The sequence below is a fragment of the Gavia stellata genome, chromosome 17 (genome assembly GCF_030936135.1).
Source record: "Gavia stellata isolate bGavSte3 chromosome 17, bGavSte3.hap2, whole genome shotgun sequence".
In the NCBI taxonomy this organism is placed as follows: Eukaryota; Metazoa; Chordata; class Aves; order Gaviiformes; family Gaviidae; genus Gavia; species Gavia stellata.
Genome location: NC_082610.1, coordinates 5,348,883 through 5,374,086, shown reverse-complemented (window position 1 = coordinate 5,374,086; position 25,204 = coordinate 5,348,883). Strand labels below are relative to the sequence as shown.

Here is a 25,204-nt window from a genome sequence, read left to right as displayed (position 1 = left end):
TCAAAAGTTTCATACATCAGAGCTCCAGGCAACCAAGCAGGATTGTGCACCAGAAGCTTACAGCCCTGCTATGGAGTATCAAATGATCCTGAACAGGGAAACTTCTATAAAAACAAGGCCAGCAGCGAGATCTCACATAAAGTTCACCCATTCTTACATTCAATTAACCTTTCTCCAAGAACTGGAAGACTTTCTCCTTATAGAATCAGTTTGGTTAGCAGAAGAGGCTATTACTTGGCCATTCCTGTGTTCTTTCTTAAGGCAACGTGGTTTATTGGGTGAAGTGGCTCTTCGGTCCATCTCCTCTGCGTTATGCTCCTGACCCACAGCACACAAGAAGTCGTTCTGTCAGTCAGGCTGCATACTTCACCAATGTTTTGCTATGAGGAATCCATAGCTGCCTTCAGAGTGAAAAAGTCTAAATAGATGGCTTTATCTGCGTCTTCAGTAGCCCAGCAGACCCTCAACCTTCAGCAACCTGCCTTTTGAACACCAACAGAACAGCTCACAGCTCATCACACCTTCCGCGGTCTTTCTCAATAGCTTACATACCGCTTTTAGTCGAACACAATCACAGAGATGCCCTGCTTACGGTCCCATTTTAACCATGTCCAATATGCATACTTCACACATCACAAACAATGTATTTAGTCTTTATATTAATAGCAAGATCACTGCTAATTTCTTTCATAGGCTTAAATAAAGCCACCAAAGAGACAGTTGCTCATCATTCGGCCTCTAAACATGGAACATGACAAAACCATATCCAGATGAATTTAAAACTGAAAAAATATTCTTTTGGAAGATGGCAAATATAGATTTGAAAGACAATTTGGCTATATATATATGTACAAACACACATTCACACACCCCTACCCACTGTGTAATATTTAAGATGCTTCTCCCATTTTTGCATATTTTTAAGGGAACAAATCTAAAGATGGAAGAGAAATAAGAACAGCAAGCAGTTTGTGGAAGCCGTATGTCACTTACACAATTAAAAGAACGACCATCAGAATCCATTATGCTGGAGATGCTCATAATGAAACTGCTGTACCTTTTACAATACACTGTTCTACATGCCATCTTTCTCAGAAAACCTGTTTTAGAAACATTCCTGGGGGATGCAGTATTTTTCCTCTCTCCAGCCTCCGTTCTGTTGCTTCACACTCGTTTTTGATTTTTCTGATCCTCCAATACATAGCTCTAAAAAAGCTTATAGTGTACTGGTCTTAAGCACTGCTCTGTACCAAGCAAAACAAAGGTGTGGCTCCACAAAAGGGTTTGATGTTTATTCATCTAAAAGCAGTTTGTTTTCTAAACAGAACAGCAACTTTTCATATTTTTGTTACCAAAAAAAAAATACTGTTCCCCTTGGAATTTTCCTGCTAGTCCATACAGATTCTCTAAATAAAGAGCTGAAAACTGACATATATTGACTTCCTTTTTGCTCTCACACTTCGCATTTCCAACATTTTCAAGCACTGACATTCACATATTAACAAAAGACTTCACACAGGTCAGTATCATGTAGGGAAGGAAAAGAAAAAGCAAATTCACACAAGCAAGCCAGACAAAGAGGAATCTTCATTTGCATCTAGGCAACATAATGTTCCTTTCTGGACAGTGTTGGAACAGTGCGTACGCTGTCCAGCTATCAATCTTACTTCCACGGCATTGTCCTCTTTATCTCTGTATTGCAGCAACCTATAAAAATGCCACCATTCCTAAATATTTAGAATACCTAATTAAGTGAAATGCACATGGCTATATAATTATGACATTAAAAGGTAAATTAGCACACAAATGGGAAACATGGAACATTCAATACTAGATTTCTTACAAGAGCTGCTTTTCGAAATCCTTTACTTCACCTAGAGGCACTGATTTACAACATAACTTAAGCTTTTAAGTGCCCAAGTTGCTTTTAAAACCAAATCTTGGGCTCCAGAATGAGAAATGTGATTTTGGGAACATCCTTCTTGGTGCACTTATTAGGCAACTGATCAGAAGCTTCCCTGAAAGAACTATAATTACATTTCTAGAGAAGTCACTATGCTGTCAGAAATCACCAACCATAACATGCTATTTTTAAACCACTTGTTTAAGCCAATGGCTTAAACCTTCCTTGAAACTAGTGACCTCAACACTAAATGAAGCTCATGCTTCAAATAACTATCATTATAGTGGTGGAGGAAAAATTTCTGCACCTTTCCAGCACACTGAAATATGTAATAGAAAAAAAAACCCTCAGAAAAACCAAAGCAAACAATTTTTTTTCCACCTTTACCTGGAAACTAGTTAGATACATATGGATCCATAGGGAACACGTGACCTCTCTCCCTAAGACCCTTGTATATAGTAGAACAGCCACAGTTTAGAGGAGGGGAAAAAAAAGTAACTTTGAATGTAAGTTTTCATTATTGATCTTAAATTTGAAGGACAAGAGAATTTTTCTTTAAGTCCAAACAGTGGGAACTAGCATGAAAAATCATGTATTTTGAAGTGCTTTTTAAAGGTCTGCAATATGAGGAGACCAAATAGCGAGCGGCCACAAAAAAAAGTCACAAGGGGTGTTTCCTGCCACTTTTTTGACAGGGGACAGACTTATTCAGTCGCTGTGAAGTTCAGCCTGGCACCGGGTCTTGTCACACAGGTTTCTTTACGAGGATCAATGGCAGGTAGCAAGAACAACGGTGTAACAGTCATCAGCCAGCACATGAAAGAAAGGTAACAGGCCAACGGCTGAAACCCAATGGATTCCAGGAAATGGCTCATTTACACACTGCATTTCCTGTTGGCCATCATCTTTATTACGTACTTTCAAAATCAGTTCTGTTATTCTTACACTAAAAAATGGCAATGAATAGTAATGTTGTTTTCAAGCGCTATATCTATTTGCAGATTTCCCAGCGTGTATGCTCCTCACCTCCTTATCACCTTCCCCGCACAGCCAGCATAGTCTTTAGATGTCTTTGTGAACTAAAAGTTTGTTTGTTGTTTTTTTTTTTTTTTTTTACTCATCAGAATGATCTAGCTAGATGGCTAATACAATACGTCTCCGTTACTTTCACCCGAGCAGCTACAACAATATTATTGAGTAACAAAGTACATCTGTAGAATTGCACACTAACTACGTAACAGAAATTTACTGCAGTACCCAACCCAGCTCAACTGTACTTCGAGAACCTTGACTTGAAAGAGCTTGAACAAGAGGCATCAGGAATTGTATTCTCAGTACCACATAATCAGAAACATCATCCCACCTCCCACACTGTCAAAGAGAGTGTTGCAAGCACAGTAAGTTTTTGGTTAAAAAACCAGCATCGCTTGAGGAATAAGTCTTAAAATTAAATAAACCACACTCTTTCCTGAAAATAGCTATATCTTGAGAAGAATATTCATGCACCTTACCATCCATTCAGATATAATGACATCCACTTTTTCCAAAGGCAGATCTACTTCTTCGATTCTTCCTTTGACTAATGTAATGGTATTTTCAAGTTTATTTAATCTGCAAGTCACAACATAAACAAATTAGTTTATATTTCCAATTTATGCTGTCAGGAGAGATATACTGATGTCTACCTTTTGCACTTCTCTCCCCGTTGCAATGGTAGGGTTTTTTTTAACTAATCAAGAAAGCACTAAAATGTAAGACTCCGCAGTTATATTTCAGAGGGAATGTTTCCGAGTATCCAAAAACTGCAGCAGATTAAGTGCCAGGCAAAGATGGCAGACAGTAGATCTGTACACCTCCCATGTGCTGTGCATGCAAATGTGTAAGCTTCAGAAACTAGGAAAATAGAGAAGAAGGCAATTTAAAATGACACTCCTCTTTAAAGTTGCTTGTTCCCAGTTCTCCTTCTCTGACCCCTGTAGCATAAGTCCATAGTGATTAGAGGCTACTCATCACACCAGGAGAGCAATGGAAATTAACTTCCTTACAAAGCTGTTTTGCACGACTTGGTTTTTTATTTAAGAAAACCAGCTGCAAAGTCACTGAAAACAAACATTCCCTCTAGATCAGTATTACAGTTATTCCACAATAAAGGCATCCTCCCCACTGCGATTTTGGCCAATATCATCTGCAATGTTTAGTAACTGCAGTAATCAGGTACTACCTCTTACGCAAGTAACAGTACAACCATCTGTATAAAGAAGGTACTGTGACGTGTCTACAGTTTTTGAAACAAAACCTGCATGACAGTGAAATTACTAAATACATGAATGCTTGAAACTTAGTATTTTTCTTCCTGGCAAACCATATGAGTCTTCCTTGTGCATATCATTATTACGATAGCTATTGTTATAGAGGGCAGAAAAGTATTCCCACCAAATAAATTTACCTTTCCATTGCAGTTCTTATCTCTGCCCCTTCCTTCCCTATCCTGATATCTTACTCTTACATTCTGTCTGGCTTTCAATGCAGACTAGTAATCACATTAAAAATTCAATCTAAAAGACAATGAGAGAACCATCACAATGAATGGAGGGAAAAGAAAGGGTCAAAGGGCTACTTGAACATGTGGGCTGTTGCAAAGATCAATTAAATACTCTACACACAAGAGTCTTCTGTTAGAAGAGTAGTAGTTCATCACTAATATTGTATTTAATGCTATGAACAGAAGTAAAACCACAAGTTCAAAGTGAGAAATAAAATGCTAAAGAGCTATCACCCACAACAATATTTTAAGGACGACAAAAAGAGATCTAAGAATAACTTCCTAAATGACCACATAGAAGGACATGATTTAAAACAAGAGAGGAAAAAGACTAATTCATTACATACTTGTTTTCAATTGTAAGGTATAAAAAAGAAAAACCCACAAACAAACCAGTGTAGTTTACACATTGTAGGAAAAACTGCTGAGATGCTACTTAGGAAGTATACTTCACCTTTCTATTCTAACATAACAGTGATGAACGACAAAAATCAAATCGTTTACTGAACTAGAAATTTTATGGGCAGCTATTCACAGGCAAGCATTTAGTTAAGAATAAGGTTACTGTGGAACGCTGGGAAAGAATCAGGCCACTCGGGCCACTTATTCCAGTTTACTTACACACAAGGGCTGCAGGTTTCTAGTAGTTAGCATGCTAGAAATGAACCTGATTTCTGAGAGGAACAAAAGCTCTCGAGCACATACTTAAATCACAGGTGGAAGCACGCTGCAGTAATCATTTTTAAGCTACACAGATTTATTTAGTATTCCAATAAATATTTGTTACTTCACTACAAGTTTGTCACCTTTATTCCTTTAGGAAAAGTAGGTTTAACAAGACAAATATAAATTGTTTTGATGTGAACTAAAGACTTCAATGTGAATTGAAACTTTTAAAACAGAAGGTATCTATAAATGTGTAGCCTTACTGATTGTTCACTGTGTACTTCAAGTGGCAATTCATCACTCTTAAGAGTTTAAGAGTTTTGATTTGTTGTTCTTCTTAAAGGCCTGCCCTTCTCCTCACCAAAGGTAATATGTGTTGGCTGATACTTCTATCCTCCTCTAAGTATAAATAACACATCAAGAGCTTTTTGTGCACTTGTTGAAAGATATGAACGATCCTAAGTTTGTCATGTAGTACATCAGAAATAAAACACTATTTCACATCTGTAACCATTCTGAAGATGTCAAGGACTCCTTCAAAAAGTTCTCTTTAGAGACAGAAGTGGCCATGTTCAGAACTTCACTAGCCGAGGCCTGAACCACTTATGGGAGCTGAGCCTGCTCTGACAGAGAAGGACGGGACCAGACACACTCCCCGCACTTCCCCAGGTCCCTTCCACCCTGCACTATTCCAATGACCATTTACATGGCATGCAACATCATTGTAGTTCTCCTGGAAACAACTTTTCTCAGTGACTTTGCAGACCGTGTGTCTGTGTACATGCTCTTAGAATGGGTTTGGTTTTGGTTTGGTTTTTTTTTTTGGTTGGTTGGTTTGCTTTCCCCCCGGCCCCAAACTATAGAAAATATTACAGTGCAATGGTAAGCACTTCCCAACTAGCATGAAAACCAGAGGTCAGTAGGTTTCTAAAGGGACAAAACACAGGGTAATAGATATTTACTATTCTCACAGAGAATCCCTTAAATATACCAACATACAGAGAACCTTACTAGAGAAACGTTTTCCACAAGTTAAAACTAAAATACCATATAATTATAAAACCCATTTGCCAAAGAAAGCTACATTACATGTCTCCTTTTTATGTGCTAAAATTGGTAAAAATTAACTACTGCATGACAAGCTTTTGTTTAAAAACATCACAGGTCAAACATGGTCTAAAATATATACACATTTAGATAAATCTAAGTTGTTTAATTTTCAACAACATTGCAAAATGATTTCTCTATAAAAGTAAAATGCCTGTATTTCTATAGTTCTAATTTCTATACTTCTATAAAATGCTTTCTATAAAATTTATTTTCTATAACACAGAAAATAAAATTATAGAAATTAAACCATTATTTAAAATTTTTGTATAAAAATAAAAAATTAAACAACTATATATACACACACACACTCTTAAACAACTTCTACTGGGTTTATCTAAATCAGAACTGTTTCTCTAACTCAAAGTAGTGCAGCCAGGAAAAGCTTCTCACATCCTCTTGGAACATGGTCTCAACTCTAATGTTTGTTGTCTAAAACCGTACAATTTTATCAGTAGCAACGTTTAAAGCATAAGAATGGAAAATGGACTGGCATGAGTCAGTTGAAGCCTCTGCAGCAAGGCAGCGCTGGCCCTACACTAACATTAGGAGGAAGGTCTGGGAAACATCTTGCCTTAACTATAGCCCTGTTTTAATTACCCCTATCAGAGGAGCAAACAACTTTACTGCACTGGAAAACCTGTGTTAATTCTTAGGACAAAATGGACTTCAGTAAAAACACATACTGAGTGATAGGTGATCATTAACTAGTAACAGCATTTTAATAACTTTTTAGAGCAATATTTACCATACTTTTCTTGGAACTTTTCCTACCGAATGATGTCCATGGCCTGATAGATGATTTCAGATTGGTCGACTCCAATCACTTTCTTCGCACCTGCTTTGGCAGCAAACAGGGAGAGTATTCCAGTTCCACAGCCAACATCCAAAACCACCTGAAATGAATAAGATGTTTATTTTTACCTCCATTTCTTTCCCTTGCGTTCTTCTCGCTCTTGCACTGGGGAGCCCTGCACTGGGCACCGCACTCCACAAGGCATCTCCCTGGGGTACAGTCACCTCCCTGGGGCGGACTACAAGAGAAGGCTCACCTCTCTTGACCTGCTGGTGACAGTCACCTTCCGAATGCAGCCCAGGAGGCTGCTTGGCTGCCTTTCCCACAAGCGTGTGTGTTGGTGGCTCATGGTCAACTCGCTGTTAACCACGACCCCCAAATTCTTTGCTGCAAAGCTGCTTTCCAGCCAGCAGGCCCCCAGCCGCAGTTGATCCGTGGGGTTATTCTTCCCTCCCCCCTGCAGGATTTTGCATTGCCCTTTGATTGCCCCGAGCCTTTTGCACAGGACCCCGTTGGCTCATTTCTCCAGCCTACGAAGGTCCTTCTGAATGCCAGCACAACCTTGTACACTCCTACCAGTTTTGCATCACCTGCAAATTTGCTGAGGGTGCATTCTGTTGCATTGGCCAGATTATCAGTGGTCTTATTGTTAGACTTCTAGTTAATATAGTAAGCTTTACTAATGGTGTTTAAAAATTCTAAGCACTAAACCCAACAATGTTCTGAAACCTGAAAAATCCAAGTTTCCTAAGCACTGTGTACAGTACCATGCATAGCATTTAGGCATCAACAACAATCAGAACTGTAAAAACAGACTTACTTCCTTTCCCATACAAGAGACCTAAACAAGAGAGGAAGCACAACTCACAAAAAACACTTCTAAGGTAACAGGAACATCGAGTCAGAATTACTAATCACAAAAATCATCTATTAGAAAGCAAAATTAACTCATTTCACTGTCACTCCTTAGCACAGCACCCAGTGTTATGAAAGCTGTCCTCACAGCTTTCATGACATCAATTTTTTTTCTAAAGCCAGCATCAAATCACTCAGTAATCAATTCCACACTTGAGAATTATAACCCCATTTTACAAAATATTTCTAGGCAATAATGCACCGTACTGACAAACTTTCTAGCTTATGAGCTGTTGAGCATTCTTGTTTTGGCACAACAAAAACTTGCACGTGCACTTTTAAATTTCATCCGACAAACAGTATCAAAGTCAGTACTTCAATGCTCTGCACATTAGGTCTGCTTGCCTTAAATACAATTCTATACGTTTTGATGATGGATACAGAGCAATGACTCTGAAGCCAGCATGAATAATAATAGCCTTTTAGCCTTAGCAGCACAGCGTAAGTGAGCTTCTGCTGTGGGGTACTGGGAAGCAATGACCGAAGGGTTCACTGCCAACTGCCTTCATACAACAACTTACAGTCTGGAATGAGACTAGAAAACATCAGCACAATGAATTTTTTTTACAGCATCTTGTACAGAGGCTGGCCACGGACAGAGTTACTTGTTCCACTTGGACAAGAGGAAATGGCCTCAAGTTGCGCCAGGGGAGGTTCAGGTTGGATATTAGGAAAAATTTCTTTACTAAGAGAGTGGTGAAACACTGGAATAAGCTGCCCAGGGAAGCGGTGGAGTCACCATCCCTGGAGGTGTTCAGGGAACGTGTGGACGAGGCATTGTGGGACATGGTTTAATGGGCATGGTGGTGGTGGTTGATGGTTGGACTTGATGATCTTACAGGTCTTTTCCAACCTTAGTGATTCTGTGATTCTCTGCAGCTATTGTCCAACAGGAGTCAATCCTACAACTCATTCACAAGTTACATGTGAGTGTGTAATGGCTACAGAAATCCCTAGGCTGCAGTCTTCTGGAGACAGGAATAGAAAGTAAAAATCAATGTTCTTGCAGCAGCTGAAATCTCACACCCCCTAACATCATCTATTCTAACACTTTACCCATGGCAGTTAACAAAATTGCTGAGCCATGAAAGCTGGAAATCAGAGCCAAAAATAAACCACTGTGAAAGAATGATCTTGATGTACGGTTGCATGAAAGAGAGCAATCACCACAAATTGGAAAAAAAAAAAAATCAAAACAGACACCACTTTGGACAGCTGCCCTGGTCACTTAAAAACCCAGATGGAACTCATCTAGCCTTGGGCAGGGGGTGGGGGTGGAGAAAAAGGCAGGGGAGAGAAAATACACAAGCTGGAACACATCTGAGGAACTCAAGACAAGCAGAATGATCACCAATTAGCCTAAGGACAAGGGTCTACAGCTAACGCATTCTTGCGGTGATCACATATGGCCTCTCACCAGCTACCTGGAGCAGCTGGACTGGCGATTTGACTATACCATAATGTACTGCAGCATCACGTCCTTCTCAGCAGTCTAATCAAAACTGATATGATATTGTTAGTAACAGAAAAAAATTACTTCAAATTCAGAAAAACAAGAGGTCAGGTAATTTGGCCAATTCAATTAACTCCATCAATGAACTTTTAGTAGGAACCATGTTTAAAAACTCATTTTTATCCTCCCAATATGGCATTGAAGCCTGCCTCACACTTCTATTCTACACAAAAACTAAGCATGGCAATAGCGCTTTTCTAACCAATTATTTTTCCACCAAAAAATACTCTCGCTGTAAAACAGATCACATTTCCTTTTACTAAGTAAAGCCACCTTCACTACTCCTGCTAGGCAATCTAAATTGTTCTATTCTCTTCTCAAATACATCTGGCAGGTTGGAAATAAAAGGCAGCAAGCAGGATTCATTCAAGTTTTAATAACTTCTTTTGAAAGCTGAGAGAAAACAAAGAAATTGGCTGGCTCTGAATAAAGTATGACTAATAAACAAACTTAGATATTCTGTTATCATCTGTTACCGTGCAATCACACCTCTTTGGAATACTGCAGATTTGCAGCAAAAGCCAGTACAATCAATTAAGCTCTTCGAACAAGCTCCTCCCAACCCACCTCACAGGTGCCCTTTCAGAAACAACAAAAAGCATCATTATGTGTTTTCTAGGGAGGAATACCATAAGGGAATTCTAGGAAATAGGGTATCAGACTTCAATTCACTTTTTTTTTTTTCAGATTGTAATTCAACTTTAAGGGAAAATAGCCTACTTCCTCAAGCTGAAAGTTTCACTCATTAATATGCTTGTGAGAGCATCATATGATAAGTTAAGCAAAACTTCTTAACAGTTCCTTCAGCAGAAGTCTGTAACAACTGTCACTTCAAAGCTAAATCTCTGAAAAAAAGCCCATGTATTCTCCATAACAGCGTACCAAGTGAAAGCTACATCAACATTTAGTCAGAGACAGAAGTTGAGTGGGGCACCGGTCACTTGGATGGAAGCTGTTGGCAACTCAAAGCAGTTGAGAATCTTTCCATTCAACCTCAACACACCATGATAGGTTTGGATACACTATGAATTTGAGGTAATTTGATCAAAAACCTGCTGTAAAAACACCGAGTTCAGAAACCAGCGTGTAGGTGTTGCGATAATAGACAAGCTTTTCTTTAGAAGTTGAATGCTTTCACGTGAAGTAAAAACAGAGTAAGCATACACATTTTCTAGCTGTTTCCTGAGCAAGTGCATCTACAGCTGGGGCTGAAGCAACGTTGTCTGTAATAGTTCATCCACGTTTTGTTTCGAACGTTACCAATATGTCCATACGGCAGAGGAGAAATAGAACCAATTCTGAAAAATTACTGTTCCACTAGGACACACATTCCATGTAACTAAGATCAGTCTTACCCTGTGAAAACCTGCAGTTATCAATTTTAGGGGCATCTGTGAAACTAAACTTGTCCCACGGAAGTTTTCCTTCCTTTATTGATCTTTCTGCTTTGTTGGATGAGGTGCCCACCTGCGCGGTCACCCACATCTTTTACGTAGCTGGCAGCACAATGTTTCTAGAACGCTTTTGCTTGTTCCCTCATTATAACTAAACAGCTTAGAAATGTTCAGTACAAACAGGCTTGTGACATGGATTGAAGCAAAAAAGGAAGAAAACTCTTTTCCTAATATTTTTCTGCTGTAGTTGCCAAAAGAAAACTGAGGTAGGACACACAAAGAGTATGCGCTATCTACCTTGAAATACCTCCTGCCTAGGACAAAACCATATTTAGCACAATTTCCAACTGAGGAATTATCACATGGGTACACTTTTATTACTTCCACAACTGTTCTGAAGCCTTGTACTATCACTTCTTAACAAAGTCTCACTCAAAACCAAAGTAAAAATCAACCGTGATTGCCTTCCATAAACCTAGACATCCTGGTTTCTCATTAAGAAAGATCCATACACAGCTTAAGAATGGTAAGCATTAAGTAGAGGAAAGCTAAACCACAAGAGAAGGCTGCGCGGCATAACTCAGAACACAACAAACTCATCAGAAATCGCCAGCAAAAATATAGAAGAGAAGAAGATCGTAACTGTGCAGGGGTCATAACCATACTAAGATCATAAAGAAAAGTCTCTTCTCGCTGCAAGTGAAATACTAGATCCTGATTCTAACTCCCTTCATAATAACCTCGTCTGGAGAGACTAAACACCACTAATTGAATAAATCAGTTGCACATGAATTCTGCCCCAGTTCTAATTACACAGTGCTTCTAGGATGTTTTTACTCTATCAGACACAAATTGAAATTCACTTAAATTCCGGTAAAGAGGCCCTCTAAGATAGATTCCACTTAATATACTGGACAAGAAAGGCTCAACTTAACCCCGCCAACATAATTAATGAACGTCCCGACACGGCACACAGAACAATGACAATAGCGATCAGCGCTTCTGTTATCAGCGCTTTGCACCCTCCAGCAGTGAATACCACTCTACCACCTAATAAAGCCAGAGTACATTAAATCAAATCTTGTCAGTGCGATATTCCATTCCCAAAGATACAACCTGAAGGTTTTCTACCACTTGGGAAAAAATAAAGCTGAGAAATGATTGTATTTTCTAAGCTGTTTTACCTACCTTGTCCTTGAATATGTGTGGGTTTTGATAGATGAAGTCACGATAGCTTTCTGTACGTACTTTATCCTAGGATTTAAAAAATAAAAAACAATGTTCGCTTTTTCTACTTATGTACAGCATATCGTTCAAAAATACTGAGAAACTTTTTAACTTGGCCTAAACATGTTTTGTGGCTACTGTACTTATAAGGGCCCTGCAATTACGACACTTTTCATAATACATATTGTTGCAGAATTTATTGCCTTTGCAAGCGAAGCCAGCAGAGCCTCTGGAGGAAAATCAAGAAATTAGCTTACGCTTTTCTGATCTGCTGCATTTGATTTTGGATGTTTCAAAGTTCTTCATACCTCCTCACCACTTTCCAGGAACAGCAGTAAGAGAATAACAATACTGCATCAACTTTACATGACAAGCTTCTATAAAACGGTAAAAATTTGAGTCACAAGCTCATAAAATGTCTCATATAATTTTATTCTCCGACACTACTGTGACACACAGATTCCTTCAAAAACAGTTACGGATCAGATTAACCTTTTCTATTTCTGAACAAACTGCAAATTTGCCAACCTGACGACAAGCTAGTAATTAAAGCTGTACAGCCCATTTTATCAAAGCCCAATAAAATAAACAAATAAATTTAACTGTAATACAACATGACTTGAGAAGCTGGAATGTTTTCAAGCATATAACTAAACGTTTATAGAATCTTAGTATATGAAAGCTAGCAGTATAGCTCAATCTACCAGCAAGCTAATATATTAAAACATTGATTCTCTTAATATGCATCAGCAAGTACGCAAATTGACAGCCAAGTATAGGTTTTGGAATTGCTGTTGCAGTTCAAGTGTTAGAGCAAAGTAAAAGAAAAAATGTAAGCAATTTCTATCTAGTAAAGTCAAGTCTACAAATAATACTGAAATATAAAATCCAACTGTTTATATTTAACATTTTTCTACTAGGGCAGGTAAGAATTTTTAGAAACAATACAGAAACTAAAGAAATTTTCTCCAGTGAGAAAGAACAAAGTCTATTTTATTAGAAAAACAAGATCAAAAAACAGGGACTGAGAACAAAGGAGATGCTCATAAAAATTCTGGAGACAAAACAAATAATTTTGAGGCCTGAAAAACCTAAAATCCAGTTTTAAGTTTAGGAGCATTATCACACACAGACACACAGAGCCCAAAGAAACAGTTAAGGATTATTTTAGAAAATTGTACTTTAAAAATCATACATAATTAACACAAATAAAAAAATTGGGATCCTTTAAAATCATATCGGTTTACTACCTTATATTCAGAGCAACTATTTTTAGTACTTCACCTCTATTGCAATATATAATAGAATTTGCTGAAACGACCAAAAAAGTTTAAAAAAAAATCAGAAGGTTCAGCATCAATCGAGAAAGCAGTCAGCTGGAAAGCTTTCAGCCGTACATCCTGCCCACTCGCATTGCCTCAGCACTGCCCCAACTTAATCAATATAATTCTAGCTGCTGTCTCTACTATATGCACTGCTGCTCGAGTGAACCATGGTCATTCACTTCAGGTCTCTCTATTCATCAATTTCATTCTCTCACTCGCCATTGCAATGTAATGCTTTTGTTTTGTTTTTACATTTATTAAGATGAGTCAAGGAATTCTCCAGAAAAAAAACAGAACAAGGGAATCACTAGCCAACAACACTCTTCCCCCATTTCTGAAGTACGAAAAAAAACCTCAACAGTGTCAGAAACAGACTTACAATTCAGACAGCAAGACTCCTTTCTTAAAAATTTCAATGTAGCAAGCCACTATATTTACATAAACAAGGTAGACATTAAAAAAAAACAAAGTGAATGCCTAGCATATAAGAAAAAATTCACTGCACATGATAAAAATCAATTGCTTTCCTGTGCTTAGCAAAGTCAAAAGTCTTCTTAAAAGCATTCTGACAAACATTCCCTGAAACCAATAAAATACAATTTTGTACCTATCTCCTTGTGCAGGAATGCAGAATTATTACGAACTCTATTAGCAAACAGAAAGGCTTCCTCACCTTATAACCTCTAACATCTCAAATGACACCTTTATACAACTGCAATACCAGCGTCTTCAAGACTTTACGTAAATTTCTCTAGACTATACATTTTGGAAAACATTCCTCCACCTTGGCAGACATCTCTGTGCTTCTGTGAAATCCACTCCCCCTTAAAATTAACCTCATGCTTACACTACTCCTAACACAGATTCATGTGTATTTCTACACTGGGGCCACTAAATGATTTACAAAGCAGAAAACTTTATATGGTACCCGTATGGACAAAGTCACTTCACAACTCCATATTCTATCTCTACGTTAAGCAGGAATTTTACTTATTTCTGTCTTAAAATGATAAAACTGTTTATGAGTACTACAACTACGACACTTTCTCTGAAAGGAAGCTGTAAGAGATTTTGATTTTCACGTCAATTGTAAGTTGTTGGGTTTGTGTTTGGTTTTTTGAGAGTTAAAAGGGCATACACAGGTTTGCCTTTGAAGAGTTCTAAGCCTTAATTGTTTTATCTTTATCATATAAAAGGAGCACACAACTTTTCCAGCTGTTCAATGTCATGTTATCAATACACTGAACTGTGCCCAAATATCAACCATTTCTGTTCACCTAATGCAATAGGAAACCACAATACTTGAGAAGTAGTTTTCCCTGACAAATTTCAATGGTTAGGAAAATATAAACTAAAGAAAAATATTCACTGTCTGTACAATGTTTTATTCTTTATCTTTTAAGCACCCAGGAAAAAGCCACTTTTGGCAAAGTAAGGTTGTGGTACAGATACTGTAACGTACCTTCAAGCATATCTGTAGAGTAAGTGATTTTATGTTCCTAATGCTTCCCATAGAGTAAACCAAATTTATACAAAGGAAATAAAGCTGGAAAAAGTTCTCTTAACCCAACTCCTAGGAAAAAACCATCATGTATAGAAAGGGTTAAAAATGCAGCTGCTCTGCAGTCTATTTATGGGCACACAGCCCACTTCATTCCACCTTTCCTCTTTAGTCCTACTAAGATGCAGCTGAGATGACTTTCTAACCTTTAGCATCTCTTCGTGTATCCCATAATGCCCATAGGAGCTGAAGTAAACACCATCCTCATCCTCCTGAAGGTCTGCAATGGCGCTGGATGACGAGCTGCTTCCGACATCGGCGTTCATCACAAAATCCCGTGCAAATTGTCTGTAACCAATTTGAAATAGACCCTTGAGACATGTTTACGGGACCATGAAAAGGAGGTGGGGGTAGTGGGGGGGGAGAAGGGGCTTGACAGAGGCGAGGAACCCAGCCCTGGGACCGGCTTTCAGGATGCACAACCTCCCTCTGCGGGCTCCTGCCGCACCGCTGCCCTCGCTCTGCCACCCGCCTGCAGCGACTGCCTGCCTTCTGCTTGCAAGCAGCGAGCATCAGCCTTGAAGATTCGGACTCCATATCGCTTTTTAAGGAGGAATTTTCTATTTTGCCCTCACTAGTAGCACAGTGGTCAAAATGACACGTGTTTTCCGCTACGTAATGCGGATGTGGACTCGATACAATAAACAGCACAAGAGCTACAAACCATACAACGCTGCGGGACTAGTGGGAGGTAGAAGAAAAAGTACGTTAAAACTGAAGCATTAGGGTGGAAACAAACCAGAGCTTAAAATTCAATTTATTACTTTAGTTTCATGCTGCTTATTCTTCCTCCTCCATGGCCTTGCATTCCCAATACGCATGTTCTCTTCTCATTTCTCAAAGCAGTTTTGATGACAAAATACATAAATCAAGGATTTTATCATGAAAACACAATTAAAACAAGCAAACAGCTCGTACTGTATCCACAATGAAGTGACAAAGCAAACATGCTTCAGCCAGACAACATTCCTCCAAGGTTTACAGTCCAACAGCAGCAAAGCTTGCATCCTAGACCACTCCAAAGCAGCCAAAGCTCACCTTCAACAGTGGTCATACTTTCTTAAATAGGAATTTAATGTATAGAAGCTGTAGGTAACATCTCACTACCAGTACCATCCTAAGGAACAACAAACCCAAAAATACTATTTCAGTCCTGACACGCCAAATACTTCTATGCTTAACTAGCTTGGACGGGGAAGAGAAGGTGGTAAGGGAATTCGTAGTACAAGTTTGTCAACATCAGAAACTTCCTATACTTGCTGACATACAGATAAGGTCTGGATCTTGTTTTTCATATTGCTCTTTACCATGGCAGTTGGCATTTTCCTTACTTTTAGATAAATATGAAAGCGATAAAAATTGAAACTTACAAAACATAGATTCTCTGACATACAATTAAGTATAATTAGCATTTTGTAAGATTTAAGCCCGATTTTATATCTATAATTATTTAAAATGGATTCAGCCACTAGTTCCTCCAGCCTGTGCATGCAATGCAAGTACCCAACAAACTCTAGAGACAAAGCTGCCCTCTTGCCTTTTTAACCAAGAAAAGGGGAGTTAAGTGAAACCAAAACCCATCATCTCTAAACAGGACATAGATGAAAAAATTCAGGATATAGAGATTTAAGAGCGTGCCTTCTAAATTTTATCTCATGCTAAAGGTGACCTGATGTATAGAACTGTCACCATTTGTAGGGGGAAAAAAATAAGGTCACTAGGCCTCCAGCTACCCGTCTTTACATAGTATCCCTTTCAATTCTCTTAATTCAACAAGTCTACATAGTCTAGCAAGCTTGAAAAACTTTTCCACAGAAATTATTTCATGCTCAACTAGTGGGTGTCCTCATACTATTTTTCCAGGGCTCAGAAGGCAAAAATGTCCAGGGAGCTGCATGACCGATCCTGAACAGGCAGTCATTAAAAAAACTGAAATATTTTTTCCGCATCTTAGAGAGCAAGACCTGCAGAATGAAGTCATGTTGCAACTGAAGGAAGTTAGTTACTTAGTCTCCCAAGAAGTCTCCGTAGACAGGTATAGCATGCGAAAGCTCCTGGATCTAGCTTTTTTTACTCCAGAAGTCAAAGTCAGCCAAACAGCCTGCTAAATACTGGTATAAACCTATTTCCATGACAGAAAACAATAGAAAAACAGGTTACTGTAGATCAAGGTCCTGTACACTATTCTCGCTCCACATCAGACTTACAAGCTATTTTTATTTCACAGAGGTTGACCTTCAAGGAAACATCTGTAGACGATCTCCTTTACTGGAGTAACCTCCAGCATGAATCAGTATCACTATGAATTACAGCATGTAGACTACTACAATGCAACTGGTTCATGTGTCTACAATTTAAAACTGTACTGCTTCATCAGATCTACATCTGCCTAGTTTTACTGCCAGACAATCCCTGCTGAATTGAAGAGCATGCATTGACAAAGAAAAATTAAAGGCTCCCTTTCAGAACAGCAGATAATTTGATATACCAACCTCAAAGAGAAATCTATATAAGCCTGACTGAAGTTGAGAGAGCTGAAAAGAAATTGCAACTGATGACCTGAAAGCACTTCTCTTTCTTTTAAATGAAAAGCAAGGGAACAAGAGTAAGACAAGATGGCATACAGAAGAACACCCACGTTTCCCAAGTACGGTGACAAATTTCTCTCATTCTTATTGTTTATGATGAATTAATGCATAATGTACACGATGATATCAGAAAAATACTGTACACTATAAAGTACAATTCGCGAAAGTTAAAACCCAGCTGAAGACAATACTGTTCATTTTTGACATGTATAATTGCTCACAGCTGGTAGGATTTGAACAAATACATGAATTTAATTTGGTGTACTTAGTTACTAATAACATCAAGCGCATACTCTCAAAACGTACAACAAACCCTCAAGTGTATTTTTCAAAACAGGGTTTTTGCCGCTTCACTTTTCCACAAAAGAATGTGAATTTTTTTTCAAGTCTCTTAAATACAATTTCAGTTCTTCACGCTGCCCAATCAGCATGATCTTGAAATGACATGTTTGTACAGGGTTTAATTCTATGTGACCCAAAACCAAGTTTATGTTCCCATTTTATCCATGAGCTTCATCAATCCATATTTTGAAGACCTCAAGATTTAGATGTAGCATATACAGCTATGGGGATGCCCTGATGGCGATGCACCGAATATTCTTACTAATAGAACGCATACCTGAGACTGAAAATATAAGTAGCTGAAAAGTCGGTTTATTCATTTTACTGAGGGCTTCTCTAAACTGTAACTGGATTCTACTGCTAACAATCAATGTTTGGAGCCATCTCTCAAAACGTTTAGAGTCCCGTATTTAATTTGTCAATACCTCCCTCTTCTCCACTGTGTACGTCTTCGATGTTTAAATTCATACTTAAAGGACTAACGGAAAAGTATCTGAAATACAAAGAGTGGTCTGAACCAAAATACGTATTTGTGGGCCATAGGCTTATTTAGCTTTCCTAAGCATAATTTGCTCTTTCAATTTGTGCAGGTTTTGTGCAGTTTTTAGTGATCATCTACAAGATGTTTGCTAATCATCTACAAGAGAAAAGTGAAACCTACAGTCCCAACACAAGTCACGAGTTTTACTCTGTAGTTACATTCTACCACTTCTTTGAATTTCTACTGGTCTTTAAACATGAACATCTCATCCCACCCAAAACACATTAAATAAAAAAAACCCCCAAACTTCAGTTCAAACACTTACTTCATTTTTTGAAGATCATCTTGTGCTCTAGCCAAGGCTGCTTCTGCGAGTTTTGCTCTGTGTTCTGCATGTTTTAACTGTTCAAGGAGCATCACGGTATCGTTTAAACCATTAGAAGGCAAAACGTTTGCAGGTTCGCAAAGATCTTCTATATCTGATGAAATGGGGAGAAAAGAAACACCTATCAGTCACATGTTGCTTCGCAGCAGCTCATAAACATATGATGTTTTCAGTGTTGCTATTTCCGTCTTTAGACAATTTGTAAAAGTAGGTTGTTTTTACAAGAAGCATCGCTGAATTTGATAGGACTAACCGCAGAACACAATACTACTCAGTAAAAGCAAGTATGCTCGAAGCAAGCTCTAAGTTAGCCAAGCAAATAAATCCAGAATTCAGGCTTCTTTAAATACCAATGTTTGATTATCAGTAAGAGAGACGTTAGGTTTAGACTGTAATTAACTTAATTACAGTCCTATCCTCTATTTTTCCAGTTATATTATTCTGAGGCCAAAAGGGCTGTTAATGGCAATGGTAAAAGGTAAGAGGGTATATAAATTTAAAATTTCTTAATTAATTTTTATATTTATATAAATATATATAAAAATAAAAAGACAGTAACTCTTAACTTTCAAACCAATTCCTTGGGCCTTTATAAAGCTTATGAACACACAAAACTCAAAAGAGCGTAAGCAGAATCAATCCAGATGAAATACTGCTTTTTAACTACCAAAACTCAGACTCAGCACTAGGTCCCATTCACCTCTTGCCAAATTCAGCTGCTGATTTCAACAGATGTCAATGGATAAAAAAATGGTGCTACTGTGTTTTTAGATATAGTAAGAAGTTACTGCCAGCTTATTATGTAAAAGACCTCATTAAAAATACCACATATCTATTCCTTTTAATCACAGAAGACTATTTGGCCCATGAGACTGAAACAAAGCACAGATACTTAAAATAAGATTTCAGATGTTCAGATCTTCCCCATAACTCTTTAGCAACTGCAATGGCACCTCAAAGCATCTCAAAAGTCTACAGCTTGGTCAAAGAGCACACATTAGGCAGGAGCCGATACGGTGAAATGTGAAATCCCTGAAGTAACCAACCAATGTCCTCTACCACGCATTATCTCTACTATCATGCAGCAGGGCTTGCTTAGAAAAGGGCAAAACCGCATTCCAGACTGTACAGAGAAGAAAAAATCCACAAGCCCTAAGTACCTTATGGTTTAGGTGAAAGAAAGATGTACAGTCAACTGCAAAATAGGAAGAGAGTGGGAGGATTATGGGCAGCAAAAATACGTTCAAAAGTCAAACTGATTCCTCTCAATACCATCTGATGAACTGTCGTGAGAGAGAAACTAAGGCTGCTGGTACTGATCGCTCAAACTGCTAAAGAAGCAGAACTCTTCTATGCAAGTGTAGTATCTTACACCAGGTTGGTCCAAAATAGAAGCTATATAAAAGGCGAAGATATTTTCAGCACGACAAGCTACTTGCTCCTTACTTATAGCATACATTTTTTAATTAACGCATCTGATTTTAAATACCTACATTCCAAAGCTTTAAAAGCTTCATAAATCTTCCAATAAAGTTTGGGTGGAATGCCTCTTTGACCTGCTTAATTACGACACACAGCATCTCCGCTATGAACGTCTTATCTACAGTAGGTGAATGCAGATGATAAAACAGGGCTATAGAAATCTCAGCCATTAAAAACAAATATATAACACGTGGAAAAAATTTTAGAGTGTGACTTACTATCATGACTTCAGCTAGTACGTGGACTTTCTCATATACGTAAGTCAACTGAATAATAGCGATGACGCTTCGTATGACAGGAACTCTGCCAATACCGCATTTACCCCACAACGCAGTACGGTCATACTGAAACATACTTATTTACCGAACTGAAGTAGGAGATCATCTTCCAGCTCTGGTTTCAAATATCCCTCTCCTTCCCAAGGCAGTGGGCTGTTAAGAGAACTGATATATGCTGCTGTTGGTTTCTAGGCAGAAGGAGAAGAACATGTAAGCTCAGTTTCTTTGAAAACACCAGCCCTTCCATTTCATTCAAGAAAATAAGGCAAAGATCTATTCTTCCACCCATTAAAATAAACGGGGTACTGTTACACAACAAATACTCACCTTAGCATACTGACACTACAACCATGGTAACCAGGGAATAGCATAAAACTACACCTGTGAGTTGGTCTGGGTCCCAAAGCCCAGGAAACTACAGGATCAAGGAATTCAGTACAAGCGGTAAAGCACAACAGACTAATAGACATTGAAGGATACTTTTAGGATTACACTGCTATCAGGAACCAAGTCTGCTCAGGTGTTTGACCGGGTCAGACCCATAGCTTACAACAGGGCTAATAGACAAAGCCAAGATACTAACCGTGCCAAGTATTTTTACACAAACAGTGCTGTACGGACAAATGTCAGAAATCCTATATTCTCTCCTGTTTGCATCCAGCCAGTTAACACCTCATTAGGAAAGGAGAGGTCATATTCCAGACTTCAGTTTTTCCATTTCTGTGTTTACTCTGCATAGCTACTTATGCCTTAAATAACTATTTAAGGATTTAAGATTTGAAGATTTAAGTAAAAAATGCTTAATTACCTAAGATGGCAGTGAGCCTAAACCTAAACTTTTAGGGAACATACTTCAAAGTCACAGAAGGTACAAAAAATACCCAGGCCTAACTTAAAACTGTAAGTTCTCATCAGCTTTCCTGATTCTGGTATGATTTTAGCCGAGATTAATTTTAGGTTCTGTGACCTAAGGGATCAAGTGTTGTCCTTACTAACAGTGCAGTTGGGGTCTGGCCAGCTCACATCCCCAGGAAAGACTCTTTTACACCAACATGCATGCAAGGACTGAGAAAATTCAGTTATCAAGAAGTGAACCCATTACTGAAGCGAGACAGCAGAGTCAAAGGCCAACAGGAATTAACAAAACATGATACTACATAGCGTGGTCTTTCTGCAAGTCTGAACACCCTCTTCTGGAAACACTGAAACTCCCGTTAATTAAATATATTGAAAATGAAAACAACTTCACATCTACGTAAACCAAATCAATAGCTATTTTAATCCCCAGGATTTCTTATCTCTAGAAATATGATACGAAATTTCAAACAGTTATTAAAAAAGGGCATATTGAAAGCACAGCATCTTGATTTTCCCATTCTCCAGACGTAGATTACAGAAGTAGTATGTGGCACACCTACCTTTAATCTAACAAAGTTTATTAGTTTAACGTATCCATAAAAATCAAGTCCTGAAAAGAAAGGAAAGAGAAAAAAAAAAAGAGAGAAAGCTTGCATTACAGAAAACCCACAAGCATTTTACAATGATACAAATACTAATTCTTTGTTCATTTGACCAGCTTCCCCTTGGGGTGTACACCATTATCTAGTGCAGTCTTCCTGTCTTAAGTTTGCTATTTACATTTTTATTCTCTTTTAGGATTAAACCAGGAAATTCTCACCCTCAAGACAAATACATTTGCTGCAAATTAAGAATGGAACGTGGCTTACGAACAGCGATTTCATTCATTTGGCGAGCAACTACATCAGGATAGCCCCATTTATCTCCTACTAGCTACCTTGCTGGTATTTTAGGTGTTGTGCTCCTTTGTTCATAATTTTAGCTTTCTGCTTAAGAAAATACAAATTGATCCTACTCATCAATTGCAACTGATGATCCTACTCATCAAGAATACACACCAATATTGATTTAAAACTGCCACCTTGCTCAGAAATAATAGTAGTTTAAATACAATTAGGTACTCTTCTATGAGAATGCCAAGGATACTGTGTAAACTCAAAATACTTTCTCCGGTGGATTTTATACAGAAAACAGACCAGATCTTACAATTTTACATGCAGATTTCTAAATGCTTCATGTGGTTTCCATCCCCTTACCTCTCTCTCTCTCCTTTTCAGTGCCCACTCTTACAATTGTATTTCTCCAATGCTGTTCCCCTACTTTCAGTTTTCATCTATATGCAGTAAAATACGGATTTCAGACTCAGTAGTTCAGCACTTACCTACCTCTTCCAAAGCCACTCACTTCTCATACATCCTTCTCTGTATACCTTCCTTCAGGCACCATCTTGGTCTAAACAGGTGGCAACTTCAAGTGAAAGCCAACCTTATGCTTCACTTGGAAAGAACGAAACAGATGTTGGAGGGTGTACCCTTCTGTGATCACCTGAAGGAACGTAAGCCACGACTGCAAACAAGCCCTTAAAAGACACCAGCGGTACAGCCCAGTTACTTGATCTCTAGGTGTATACATCCACTTTGGTCTCTGCTGAGCTCCTGAGCACAACGACACTGTCATTAGTCGGACAAGAGCTCCCAACAGATCAGGTAAATAGCTCATATCCAGTGTATGGTGGGCTGGCTCAGGTCGATCAGGTAGGCAGTGGGGACTCAGCACAAGCCAGCAAAGACCAATCTTACTTTGGTTACCGGGCCAAGAACTTCATCAGTAGATAAAGCATACGGGAAGCGACCAGCATAAACATTTTTCTAGAATAGCTTATCTCATTCAATCTTGAAATCGTCAGCTACAACCAGGAAACCTGTTAGAAACAAGCTAATCTTCACAATTTACGTTAAACAAGATGCTGATACGCAAAAGGTATGAAAAGATATGACAAGATATGAAAAAAACTCACCATGTTTCTTGATCACATCACAAACATTAAACTGATGCTCTATGTTGCAGTGCGAGAAAACATCTTCAGCAGAACTAAACAACCTGTAAATAACAAATTATTAAATACGCAGTATTGACACGTTTAAAAGTTATAACGCTCCTAAGAGTTTTGTATGCTCTATTCTGACCTGCTCGGTAACGCATTCAGAACACATCATTTCGGCCTTTGAGAAAGGACAAACAGGCACCCGCTTACTTGCATACCTCACAAAGAAGCTTTTACCTTGTTTACAAAACGTTTCGTGACAAAAGGTAATAAATGCAAAAACTCTGATAAAACCACGAACCCTGTTAACTTTCAAAAGCTCCTTGAGAGCAAAGACAACGTTAAACCTGAAATCTAAGAACTGCCAGATGTGCTGCATCGAAGTAAAGCCTCTCATCTATTTACTGACGATGAAAATGACGACAGAGAGAATTCAGGAGAAGCTTCCATACTGCTCCGGGGCGGGGAGAGGGGAATTAGCTGCTTTCCACGTTACCCCCTCCTTTAGCCTGGACTTAACAGACCTTTGGCTCTAGAGAGACCATATACGAGATCAACAAGCTACAGAGCGCTGTTACAAACTACGTATTACTTATTTTTCTGACGCGGCTGCCTCCCGCAGGCCGGGGATGGGCGCTGGCTCCCCGGCCCCCCTTCTCCCAGGGGCTCCGCGGCTACGACCGCGCCCCACGAGGTCCCTCGGCCGGGCGGGGGCAGCGCGGGGACAACGACAGCGGCCCGTGGGGCTCCCCCCGCCACCACACCTGTCGCAGAAGAGGCAGCGGGTCCGCAGGCCCTCGGCGGCGCCTTCCTCCTCCTCCTCCTCCCAGGCCTCCTCACCATCGGACAACTCGGGCATCTTCTCCTCCTCCTCCTCCTCAGCGAGCGGCCCGCCGGCCCCTGTGGAGTCCACAGCAGGGGACGGTTACTGACCGGCGGCGGGGGGAAGAGGAGAGGAGGAAGGAGAAGCGGCGCGCGCCCAGACACCCACCTGCGGAAGCAGCGCCCGCCACCCGGGAGGCCATGGACCCGCCGCCGCCGCCCCACGTGCGCCGCTTCCGGGAGGCCGCCCCGCCCCCTACGTCAGCGCGGAGGGGTGGGCCCAAAAGGGTTAGCGCGCCGCCTGGCGGGGCCCTCCGGTTGCGGGGAATGGCGTTACCGAGCGTTGTTATTTCAAACGCGCGGGAGCGGCGCCACCGCCCGCCGCCGCAGTGAGGGGGGGCCGGCGCCATCTTGTGGGGGCCGAGCCGTGGAGCAGGGTGAGGCTGCAGCTCTCCTTCAATCCGCACGCCCCTCGCTGAGGCAGCCCCCGCTGTTAATGCCTGGTAGCCTCACAGAAAGGAAAACCAGGCGGATGGATAAAAGGTCACACCCTCAGCCAGCCTGAAATATAAGAGATTATTTCTGCGTGGAGTTGGAATCGTACTTAGCGCGCTTGACAGGTGGCTGGCAGCCGTGTTTCTCACAAATAGCGTGGCTGCGATGGGAGAGTTAAAGGAAATAACACATGCATATCGGCTTTTAAACAAAGTTTAGCAACAGACTTTTAGAACCGAGGGCCTCATTCAAATGCAGAAGTTAAAAGTGGCGTTAAAAAAAAAAGACACAGAAAAACAAAGCTTGAGGCTCATCATCTGAAAAAGATAGTATTTGACATTCTAGGTAGATTACTGAATCTCCTGTATTTTCTCACATCATTTCGTGCCTGACAGAAATGTACATCTCTTCAGAATCAAAAGGTGCCTTTCGACAGGTTCGCGTGGCACTCCTAAGTAGCACGTGGTGGAGGAAATGTTA

At 39.5% G+C, this 25,204-nt stretch overlaps 1 protein-coding gene across 1 annotated transcript in view; it reads right to left on the bottom strand.

The window, feature by feature from the left end:
- Positions 1-24,290, bottom strand: part of PRMT3 (protein arginine methyltransferase 3) — a 60,494-nt gene extending 36,204 nt beyond the window's left edge. Inside the window, exons 1-9 of the mRNA XM_059825811.1 lie at positions 24,172-24,290; positions 23,381-23,463; positions 21,924-21,973; positions 20,591-20,693; positions 18,686-18,839; positions 15,096-15,237; positions 12,025-12,090; positions 6,993-7,114; positions 3,415-3,514 (exon numbers count right to left, since the gene is read on the bottom strand). Coding sequence (XP_059681794.1) covers positions 3,415-3,514; positions 6,993-7,114; positions 12,025-12,090; positions 15,096-15,237; positions 18,686-18,839; positions 20,591-20,693; positions 21,924-21,973; positions 23,381-23,463; positions 24,172-24,266 — 915 coding nt within the window. The 5' untranslated portion in view covers positions 24,267-24,290. The remainder of the gene's footprint in view (positions 1-3,414; positions 3,515-6,992; positions 7,115-12,024; positions 12,091-15,095; positions 15,238-18,685; positions 18,840-20,590; positions 20,694-21,923; positions 21,974-23,380; positions 23,464-24,171) is intronic.
- Between the last annotated feature and the right edge of the window lie 914 nt (positions 24,291-25,204).